At 30.7% G+C, this 12,277-nt stretch overlaps 1 protein-coding gene across 11 annotated transcripts in view; it reads left to right on the top strand.

The window, feature by feature from the left end:
• LOC132744299 (probable phosphorylase b kinase regulatory subunit alpha) overlaps positions 1 to 7,619 on the top strand; it is a 48,562-nt gene extending 40,943 nt beyond the window's left edge. For 10 of the 11 annotated variants that reach the window (XM_060732954.1, XM_060732964.1, XM_060732962.1 and 7 more), the window contains 5 exons: positions 2,250 to 2,359; positions 5,042 to 5,212; positions 6,139 to 6,192; positions 6,799 to 7,005; positions 7,414 to 7,619. In XM_060732954.1, the coding sequence (XP_060588937.1) occupies positions 2,250 to 2,359; positions 5,042 to 5,212; positions 6,139 to 6,192; positions 6,799 to 7,005; positions 7,414 to 7,584 (713 nt within the window). In that variant the 3' untranslated portion in view covers positions 7,585 to 7,619. Of the gene's footprint in view, positions 1 to 2,249; positions 2,360 to 3,191; positions 3,272 to 5,041; positions 5,213 to 6,138; positions 6,193 to 6,798; positions 7,006 to 7,413 lie in introns of all 11 variants that reach the window. The other variant, XM_060732961.1, reaches the window with a different exon arrangement.
• The last annotated feature ends 4,658 nt before the right edge of the window (positions 7,620 to 12,277 follow it).

Raw genomic sequence — 12,277 nt, 5'->3', positions numbered from 1 at the left:
TTCTCTTATATATTGAAATAAGTCTTTCAGTTCACAATTCCCTCAGTCCCAAATTCTATTTTATCATTGTTAGGCTAGCAAAATATTTTGATTTTATTTGTGGCAGCATGACCGAGTGCTTAACGCGTCAGTCTAGTAATCTAATGATCGCTAGCCGCATGGGTTCAAACCCCATCAGGGGCCAGTCGTTGTTTCCTTGAGCAAGAAACTTTACACTCATTACTCAGTACTGGTTGGTTCCAGGAACGGATTCGAAAGTGTGCCTATAAGCTTATAGCTTCCTACACAATCTAACTAAAATAAATTCTGTATAAACCAAAATATTTTGATAACTGGACACTGTATACTGTTGACTGCTAATACCTCATATTCACAATGGACAGACTAGTTCCAAATTCAAAGCTGGACTAGTTCATAACACACATTTTAGCAGGGAAGGGGTTATATAATAAGATTGAGGTAGCACTTTGCTTCGGGAACTTTAGTTTGACACTTTGTGGATACCTTATCTTCATTTTCTCAGAATTTATACATGTTGATGGGACTCTGTACCTCACGATACCAGGCTGTCACTGGCAGTGATATCAAACATCAGTAACAATATCACTAATAAAAGAAACTTTAAGCACATATTTCAGTCCTAGGTCTTTCTTTTTTTCTGTATACGTTTTTAGTTTGACTATTCAAAGAATAAGGAGAGTTTATAATTGTACTCATGTCAGCATCATACTTTGGGTATGTTCTTGCTTGCAAGTTGATATCTTCAATACTACGAAAAGGAATTAGTCTAAACTTATTTGAGAGCATTATAGGAGGTCACTTTTCAAGACCCATAACTCTAATATCGATTTTGACAGAATTTTGCCCCTTTTTTAACTTAAAAAATTCTACATTATCCAGGCTCTTGTTTTACTATCAGGCTATGCTCTTGTTTTACTATCAGGCCATAGGAATAGTCGAGCATACTGCCCTACCAACAGGTCTTGTTACAGACATAATGTAGCATTTATTATTTCAGGAGTTATTTGACTGGTTTAGCATCAATTCTTATTGACAGACTAATTTGACTCAGGTTTAACATTAATTCTGTCAATTTTAAGATATAATTTTTAGAAATGAATATCTGTACCTCCTTATTACATCTTTGGTTTATCTGACAAATAGATTCTTTAACTAGTATTAAATTTTGTATTATGAACATGGGTATATAACAATATTTTTGTCGCAACATTTCTATAATACATTTGCAGGGTCCTATGTTAAGTTTAAAACTATAGTCCAAATAAAGTTAGTTCATTGTATTTAATGTTTAAGGGATGGATCTATTTGTTGGAAAGCCTGTTTGCCAGTTTTTTGTACTAGTTAAACAGAATATTATTTTCAGTTCTTTAATCATTTCTCTATTCTCTAATTGTAAGATCTTTGACTTTGAATCTTAAAGTTCACAATAGAATTCTCACAAAAGTGTAATCAGAAATTGCTTTTTACAAAGAATACCTGCTTCTTTTGATCAGTCTTCCTGTATTATGATAATAACTAGACATGTATATTAATCTCCTTTCTAAGAAAAATAATTTGTTCACTTAATTTTAATATTCATTGTAAGATTTGATAACCCCCAATCTTTAAAATGTGAAAGTTTTTATTCCAAGTTAACTTTTAATTTCAAATTTTCAGATTTCTGACTCACCCATTAATTACAACATAGTTTTTAATGTGTTCTTTAAAATCATAACAAGAAGTTTTACATAAAAAGAAAAAGAATTAAAGAAAAAATATTGAAATAGTCATTTATGGTGGAATAAGCCATAAAATGTAATGAAAGGGACCAACATTTTACCTGTCATTTTTCTTAATATTAAGATAGGCATCATAATCTTTATATAGTTACATGAGGTAATTAATTAGCTATTGAGATAATTTAATTGTTGAAGTAAGGGAGGTAACTCAGGCTTAGTGCTTGCTTGTTCAAAAGCTTGAGTTACCAAAATGTTTACTTTTCTGCAAATTTACTGATAATTTAATATGCAGTTTTGTAAGAAATGTGGTCAAAACAAACTCAAGCATTTTTTTAACTTTCAAAAATTATAAATATTTTTTTATTTTAAATGCTTGTGCATCAACTCAGTTATTTTTTAAGCTACATTTATTTGAATTCATTACTTTTGCAGAAAAGAGTTACTGTGTTTTTTATATCCCGTGTGTTAAGCATGCATGTTAAAGTTTTTACTGTTGCGATCTAATTTTAGTAACAACGGATTACGATGATGAATACAAGCTGTCAGTCGTCACGAAACACGCGAAAAAAGAGACGTCTGCATTTGCGGAGAGACTGAGTAAAACGTCGACCCCCTCCAAGGTGCTTTTACGCCTTAAAACACTAACAAGAGTATTTCAAAGCTGATGCTACTATTATTTTTCGTCTTATTTATCTATTTTACTTTATGTGTGAATTTTTTTATTTTACCCCAATTGAGCCAACTTTAATTTTCAGGAAAGAAAGATTTTTCAAGAGTTTGTTCTTTAGTTGAAAGTGATGTTCTGTTTACTTGTATGTTTTCTTAATAAATTTCCTGACTTCTTCCTGACGATGTTTTAACCATATTTAATTAATTTGTTAGTTATGTACAGTAACTTATCTTTGTACTTTTGTTCTTATTCATAGTTTTCATCATAAATTATAAAGTCTTTTAAACCTGCAGTGGAATACACTTTTGAGTTTACAATCCGTTGTTTTGAAATTACAGCCTTCGAAAATGTTGAAATTGGTTTAATGTCGTAAGAAATAGAAGAATTAAATATTATAATATTTTGGTATTGGTTTATTGATTAAGTTTTAGGGAACTTAGTGGCTGAGTTTGGGTGGGTAGGGGGTGTCCATATACATATGTAATTTTAAAGAAAGAAAAAAGCTTTCAAAATTGTATTGTTGCTTAAAGATGAAAAAGATAGGAAATACCTATGAATCTGAATAACCTTTTGAATGAATTTCATTATTTTCCATTCTGTTTATTGTCGCTCATCTTGTTTTTTCCATGCCGTTCTGATTAACCTACTTGTATACCCAGTTCATTTAATGTTGCATGAAAGTTTTATCCAACAGAACTAACAAGACTTTGGTTTACTTTTTTCTCTTTTATTAAGAAAATTAACACGATAATTAAAATATTCCTCTTTTTCTATTTACGAAGACCTTGAGGTAAGGACTGTTGGGTCGGTGATCCCGGTTCACGCACCCAGTATAGCCTCGAGAAGGGCGTCACACATTGTAGTAAGTATGGCATGGCCTCGACTTCTCGGAGTGATAAAATGTTTCTGCTTTCTTGGTTTCATAGAGCAGATCAGCTTAAAGATTATTTCAAAGAGTTGTGCAGAAAAAAAAAAAAAACACCAAAAAAAAAAAAAACGTTCATTGTTACTGCTTTTAGAAGAGCACCTTTTGCCCAAAATTTGCAATTGTCCCAAGCCTTTTTGCTGATTGTTACATATTTCAGCTTTGATTTGACAAAGTGAGAAAATTTCTGAACATATGTATTAGAAAATCTTTTTGTAGCAAAGAATATTTTTATATAATTATATGTTTTGTGTATAAGTACATATAATTTGTTGTTAAGGCAATAATCATTTCAGAATTATATATTTTTGTATAGAATATTTTACTTCATTCTAGTCTAATTTGAAAGTAAAAAAGATACTTAATTTTATTCATAGAATTTCTTCGATATTTTTGATTTAATGTAAGATTTATGGCTAAGTACGCATCTCCAGACCTTGTAGAATAGTAGATTAGTCCACTAATAACATTTTAAGATTGCCCTTGCAGAGTGGTTATGTCCCTTGTTCAAAACTAGCAGTTTTTATGTAGATCTAGTTTAATATAAAAACTATATTCTTTTCTTTTAATGCTGTTTAAGATGGAAAGAATAATTTTCCTTTTATTTTGACATTAAAATTATGATATTTTATACAGATGTTTCTGAGGAATTAAATGAATAATTATGTTCAGTGATTAGCAGAATCACCAATTAAAAGCCCATGTTGATACTAGCAAATTGTCACCACTAGTATAAAGTCAGGTCAGCCAGCACATTATAGAAGTTGAGACTTTACTAGACTATTGTCTGCTGAAAAAATTGTAATATCAAAGTCTTCTCTCAGTGGAGAGAGTTCTAACTTTGATGCCAAATTTTGAATCCTGACCTGTTTTAGCTGGAATAGAATTAATTTTACTGTGTTATCAACTCAGTTTGGACTTTAGATTTAGATAGTGATGAATTTTGGTATCTCTTTTAAAAATTTACTTTATTGACTGATTTAATATTAAATCTATGAATGGTGAATTTACAGTAATGTTTATCATATAGAAATTCAGGTTATCTAATGCATTTGTTGTAAATAATATCATAGTTTCCTTGTGTATGAATTACTTTACCTGCTAAAGACAAGACTAAAGGAGAGAATGCCAATTACAAATCTTCAGTAAAGGCCAGGGTGGTTCATGACTCTATGTGATCTACACAGCAGCATCTTTTTATGGGGATATAGATTTGTCCATCTTTACTGCTATCACACTGTCTGCCCATGGCCTGACAAACAGTGGAATAAGGGGGCTTTTATAGTTTATATTTTTTTTTTATATCATCTTTTGATATTCATAATACTTAAGCTGTAACTCTTAATAATTTTTCCAGTGGACTTTAAAGTTGGCTCTAAGGTATATGTTTAGGGTAGATGATAAAAAGAATTTGTCTTTTAGGCTGACATTATTTTCTGTATGGAAAAACTAGGAAAACAGTTTATTCTATTCACTTAATTTATCTTTTTACAGAATTTGATTTTGTCTGATGCCAGGTGCATTTAATCATTACAAAGAAATATTCAAAAAATTTGAATAAGAAATACATGTAAAACATTGTAGAAAGACTAGCCACTGTTTTCTGAACTTTTCAGTATAGTTTCTATGAATAACTTATTTTAGTTGTTTACAAGTATATGTTGTGTAATAACATAGTAAATATTTAAACAATAATGTGAATTTAAGGTACCAGGTGTGAGCTTCACACCTCCCGGAACAACCTCCAGAAAGAGTGACATGTTTGAGTCAGAAATGGAGGACAGACAAGGTCAGTGGCTACGAAGAAGGCGCCTTGATGGCGCACTAAATAGAGTACCTGTTGGTTTCTATACTCAAGTCTGGAAAGTATTAGAAAAGGTAGGTTTTTATTAGGTATTGTTGAATTAAGCCACACCTAAAGCAGCATGCCTCCGAATTTATGCTAATTTTTATGAAAATTTTGAAATTTTATTTAAAAGTCAAATATTGTGTAGTGAACGAAGAAAGTTAGTACATGTAACACATTACATACAGCTTGTACAATCCACCTAAATTACCAAAAAGAGGTCAAAATATGCAAAAATAGCCCTTACTGCATTAGGCAAGCAGTAGAAATATGGGGATAAATGCTGAAAATTCAGTCATTAATTATACATGTACATAACTTGTAAATTATTACTTTAATCATAAAACTTCTCTTTAAATCTTCATTTTTTAGTGCATTTTTATCATTTGTGAAATTTATGCATACAATCGTTTGATAATAGATTCAGGATTTCATAAAAATTTGGTTGAATTAGAAAGGGACTCCACTTAGATTTTTTTAGTATGATGGGACTGGAAATGATTTTTGAGATTATGTTACATTTGATGTAGGTATAGACCAATAACTTGTGCTCATTCACTCACTCTGTATATCCAGAATAATTTTTCTTATAGTGAAATTGAACCAAAAATTAAAAAAAAGCATTACAATGCTTTTTCACTCAAATCAGGCAAAAAATAGAAAAAAATATTATTTTCAATTTACATGTATTTCAGAGTAAATTTCTTAATTATCTTTTGCATATTTTTTTGTCTACAAGTGCCCCAGCTTATCTATGTAAGAATTTCAAATTTTATATTTTAAGCCTTTTGGACCTCAGGCTCAGTGGAGTTCCTTAAACCCTTAATACTGCAAAGTACTAACCTGTATTAGAGTAAAAACAATGATTGACTTTCAAATATGATACCTTAAGTTTGTTAATATGAACAAGTAAAACCTTTTTGATGTACAAATGTATATAATATTCTTTGTTTTACAGTGTCATGGTTTGAGTATTGGAAATCATTTCTTGCCACACAGTCTTACAAGAGAAGTATGTATATTATCTTTTAAATGTATTTTGAATTATATTATTATTATATATGAAAATGTTGATAATATTATCATCATTATTATTTATGTTTATTACATTCTGCTGGCAACAATTACTGTTTCTGCAATGGAAAATGCTACAATATTTGAACATGTTATTATCATTTTTTTGTTGACAATTGTATCTCATTTTGAGTTTTAATTGACATTTAAGGCCTTAACCACTTTATAACTTGTATATACTACTTCAACTGTACCTTTCTTATTTATGCTGCCAATAGAGCTTTAATTGCCTTCTTGGTACCTGAAAATTTTATAGTATAATGGTGCTCTGAACCTTGCAAGGCTCACGGCCATGTTTATGACACTTGCAAGAAATTGTTTTGAGGGTGCTTCAGATAAACTTTAAAGATTTTGTAACAATCAAGCTCGAAAATGTTATTTCATAAGACTATAGCAAAAAAATTTTTTTTTGAATAGAGGACAATATTGGATGTAGGGAACTTGATAATATTTGTGAAAAACAAAAAATAATCTAATTTTCTACTTTATGATGGATGAGTTAGCATTAGTTAAATTATTATTTATTAAATTGTTTTGTAATCAGATGACATCAGGGGAGTTCAAGTTTGCGTTACAAGTGGAGCGCGTGTTAAACATGATACCACAGCCAGAGTTCCGACAGATGATGGTAGAGGCGTTGATGGTTACCACGATGTTGGTGGACGGAGACTGTCGTATCAACCTGAGTGGTCAAGTCATACATATTGATAAAATTGTATTTAATGCAAATGATATATTCATTCAAGAACAGGTATTTGGTGTTTTTGATTTTAAGTTTAAAATCACTTTGAATTGATAAAACATGCACATTATAGGGTTTCTGTTCTGTTAAAAAGAAGCAGGAAACTAACAAATGTATTAGTGAATTTTTTATTAAATTTAATGCTAGAAGGCTGTTGGTGCTGTGCACTATTTCTTTACTGGTGAAAAAGACTGGTTTGATTTACTGGAAAAATGTGCAAATTTTGAAATTAAATACATGTACTAGTGAGTAGTAGTAATAAAAAAAAAGAAAAGTAACTTGTTTTGTTAGGAAATGTCAGAAGTATACAATGACAGTTGATTTTTGAAGAAAAATATAAAAAATATTGATTGTTTGACTTAAAAACACCATGAATAGTATTTTGAGAAATACGTTTATCTCTTCTTTTTTTTTCAGAAAATCTCACCGGAAGTTGTAGCCTCTTCACAGGGAGCTGCGGGTATATGTCAGCATTTATTTGATACAGCCCCTAGTGGGAGATATGGTACAATGTCATATATGGCACGAGGACTTGCAATGGCATTAAATCTCGATCAGCATCAGAATCTGGAGTGCAGTATAAGCTGAGAGTTCCCCACGCAGCTTTCTGAGAGGACTTTTATGGAGTCTTAATACTGTTAATTCACTTAATTTCGTGGGCATGAAATTTTGTGGTTTTGTCACAAAGAACATTTTTGTGAGAACCTAAATTTGTGGTAAAATTTAAATAATGTGATGCAAAATACTAGTAGGTAATCTTACAGCAGATGAAATGAAATTTGTTGGATCTTAATTTCGTGGATTGACCTGTCCACAAAAACCACGAAAATTAGTGCCTCACGAATAATAATGATTTTGCAGTATCCCTTTTCCAGGAAAAAATGTGTAGTGAACTAAACACCTTAACAGCTTTAATATATAGAGAGTCATGTTTATAAACATGTTTACCCAGTTTCAAGCCTTCAGAACCATCTAAGAGTGACAGTTTTAAGATGCTTGTAGTAAAAAGCTATAGATATAGTGAATTTACTGTCAAACAGTATTTCTTTTCATATGTGTGCAAGTTCCCTAAAAGATCTGATTTGTCCTTGTAAATGAAGACTTATTCTTTTCAGGACATTATTGGCAAATGTTCTTATTTGTTGTATTCATCAATTTTCTTCAATATTGGCAAATTTATTTTAAATACTACCTGGCTTTTTTTCTTGCAAAGCTTGCGGCTGCCTTAGGGTAGTTGTTGATGTGCCAAATGTCTGTTTTTGCTTTATTCCTCATAGTCCTTGTACAAAAAAGTTTATTACAATTTAGCTTTTCAAATAAGGACAATATTTACATGTGTTAGTTACATTACTGGCGCATATTATTGTGTGTAAGTTACACTACTGGCACATATTTACATGTGTTAGTTACATTTCTGGTACATATTTACATGTGTTAGTTATGCTACTGGCACATATTTTCATGTGCTAGTTACGCTACTGGCACATATTTCACTTGTACATGTTTATAACTTTGGCAAATGTACATGTGTTGTTACCTCATAAATCTTAATACCCTTGGCAAACACACATGGGGATGGCTAAGTGATCAACAGGTCTTACTTGTACTCTCAGGGTTGCTATCTACCTAGATAGAAACCTTGTAACTGGCAAATCATTGTTACCTTGAGCAAGAAACTTTACACTGATAGTTCCAGGAATGGATTCAAGATTGTGTCGCTTCCTACACAATCAAACTAGAATAAAAATTCTATATACATTTAATGCACATGTGTTAATTTACTGTTATTATCAGCCTTTATCTTAACATATTAATAAACCACTTGCCTATTACTGTGGGTTCAAATCCTGCCAGGGACTATTTATTCTTTCATGTACAGAAACTATCCAGCTAGTATATAGAACATTAGTGGTTCTACTCAGGTGCCCGCTTGTGCCTGAGTGTACCCGAGGTCTTCCTCCACCAGTAAAGCTGGAAAGACACATATGACCTCTATAGTGTTGGTGTGATGTAAAAATGGAACAAAAAATAAACCTGTTAATTTGAATGTAGCTCCATTTTAACATAGAGTTTGGTATATGGCAAAAAAAATGGCAGTTAAATATGTGGACATTTGCTTCAGATGATTTTAAACAGTAGGCAGTCATTAGTTTGTACTACTTCACAGTTCCATTCCCACATATGTTGACACTGCTTGATTCTGTTAATGAGAGCATTTGTCATTATTGATGATTAAAACAGTTGCAGTGAGTTTTGTTTTACCTGTAAATTGAATTGATACATTGAATTATAGATTGGATAATTATGTATTTTTCACCAGAATGTTTATGTTGTTATTCTTTTAAAGGAACTCACTGAGGTTCAAATTCGGAAAAATACAAAAGTTGAATTGTTTACAAAGATCAGATAGGGCACTTAAAACAGAAAATATCATATTTTTGTGCTATTCTTAGCCTGGTTTTAGTGAAAAGCATTCCAACGCTTTTCAATTTTGGACTTTTTTCACAGTTACAATAATTATTGATCTGGAATTTTGCACATAAGTTATTTGTCTAGACCTACATCAAATGGAACATTAATCTTGAAAAAATATTTCCAGTGCCATTATGTCAGAAAACTTCAGTGGAGTCCCTTTAATTGTTTATAATACGGGCATTTACAATGATTTATTTAAATTCATAACTAAAGAGGAAGGTAACATTCAAGTAACTTTTTTTTTCAAGTTTTTTTTTCAACTATTTAATCAACTTAACCTATTTAAAGGACAAATATAAGTGTCTACACAATTGAAATAAGCTTTTACTTATTTTTTATCCAATGTTTTAAAATCTTAGCAATATTTGTAAATAATTATGAAAATATTGACATTTTACAAGAAACTTTATTTTTTATCAGATGTGAATATAAATGCATGTAATAACTATGCCATCATGAAGAAATTTCCTTTACATGCAGTCATGAGTTTGATTCTCTTTGCATAGTTTATAGACAATATTGAAGTTTGTTATACCTACCTTTGTTAAAATTATAACAATAGATAGGGATTGTTTTTAATAAATTAATGATTTAAACAAATCTTTGTTTTATTTTGGGTATACGAGAGATACAGGTACTAGTATTGGAATAATCGCCGTGAGGTCTTTGAAAAAAAAAACTTGCCTTTAACGGATAGATTTCTAATCAACTTGACAGAATGTGCTTTGGGTTTTTTTTTTAAGTCTTGTAAAATTAATAACAAAATTGTTATTTTGCAAGCTAACCCTTTGCAAGCAGTGTTACACCAAAAAAAGTTCACCAAGGACTTGCATCTACAGACTGTGATTGGACAGAATAATAATGATATTGTCATCTTTATTTTTTTAAGAAAGATTCAACAGTTGTTCAAAGTTTTCTATAGTTTATGCTCTGACAAGCTTTTAGTAGTCATGGTTACATTGACCTTTTGACCTAAAAATCAATAGGGATCATCTATTAGTCATGAATAACTTCCACATCCTAACTCTAGTTAGCAGGACAAAGCCATGGTGACCTTGACCTTTCACCAAAAATCAATAGAAGTCATCTACTGGCCGTGGGCAGTGTCCCTAGTAAATTACATACACGAATGCTTATTACTTCAGGTCATATGCGGATGTAACCCACATCACAGTATGCTCTCACTATTATGCCTCAGAAATATTAAACAAATTTTGTGCTTCAGAAGAGGCAAACATGGCTTAGTTAATGTGATAGCATATTGAATGTTAATCACTTGAAGTTGGTAATAATTTGTCATAAATCTAACAAAACGTAAACAAAGTGGTATTTTGACTTACAAAATACTAAATCATTGAACTTCCAACAAGAAGAAGCTAAAAATGGTTCAGCTATCTGGCCAATGACAACTTTTAAAGAAATTGTAAGGGGACACCAAAACAAAAAGCTTATAGGCCTTTAAGTGAAGGCGTAAAAATCAGGTTTGAGAACCATCCATGGTTTGCTTGCTGTCACTAAAAATCGACAACAAAGTTACAAGGTATATGCTCCCTGTTTGAACAATTGTTCATAATTTTTAATGTACATCTTAAATGGGCTGGAAGCTATGGAAACAAAATAACGAAAGAAAAACCTGAATTGTCACATTTTATTGAGAAAAAGGAAAATGTATTTTATGATACAATGTAATAGTGTTATAAATGATAACATGTAATTTATGTAACATGAAATATTTGTAATTGATGTATGTAATCACAATGTATAGCACATCACTGACACAATCATTGCAAATAAACAGCATTGAGTACCTTATAATAAATACTTTGTACAAAACTAATTTTATATATATATAAATCAATAACATATAAAGAAATGATGAAAATTTTACACTTTTATAATATTCATACAATCAAGTATATATATCAAAATAAACATGCAAACATAGATGCAGATATAGTATCATAAGACACATAGTGTTAAATATGACAAGGACTTTAACCAGCATCCTCGGATCAGATCAGACCATTTTGTAAGTTAAATTCTTAATACTTTTTTGGGATTGGGTTTCAAGTTACATTGACACTGTAAAGGGTATCAGTTTTACCGGCAGTGGAAGACTCCTCCATGTAACATAAATTCCTATCGTAAAAAATTTGAAAACCCAAAACAGTGAGGAAATTAATTGAACCTTTGAATGAAAAAGAAATTAAGACAATCATTTTTAATCTTTTGGATATTTTAGGGGAAAGGGGGTAGGAAAACACTGATCCAATGTAGAGGTCTGATCACTTTGAAATTATCTCACAAATACAGAACTTCTAAATTATCATACATACAAATATTCAAACTCATTAAAAAAATAAACAAAAAACTTCTTTTTATTGTTAAATTCCAATATTATGCTTTAAATTTCTGCTGTCATTATCCAATCTCTCAATAACCGCTTCATTTAAACTAAAATAAAATGACCCATTTACACACTGAAAAATGTCACACATTCATTGTCTCTTAGACACAAATAATAATAATAAGTATCATTCATGACATGTGATCAAAAAATTATGAAATGGTTGACACTGGCACGCCAAAATGTAAATAATCATTCAACTGAGAGTCTACAATATTTTTCACCTGGACAGGCTCTTATTACTGTGAATTCACTTAATTTAGTGGGCATGAAATTTCGTCGATTTGTGATAAAGAACATTTTTGTGGGTTCTTAAATTTGTAGATTTTTTTCCAATAGGTAATATGTAAATAATGTAATGTAAACTAATCTTATAGCAGAAGAAATGAAATTTTGTTT

This window comes from Ruditapes philippinarum, unplaced genomic scaffold (genome assembly GCF_026571515.1).
Source record: "Ruditapes philippinarum isolate M1 unplaced genomic scaffold, ASM2657151v2 ctg6475_1_1_1_1, whole genome shotgun sequence".
NCBI classification, from domain to species: Eukaryota; Metazoa; Mollusca; class Bivalvia; order Venerida; family Veneridae; genus Ruditapes; species Ruditapes philippinarum.
The sequence above is the reverse complement of the archived record's forward strand: the minus strand, read 5'-3'. Positions and strand labels throughout refer to the sequence as shown.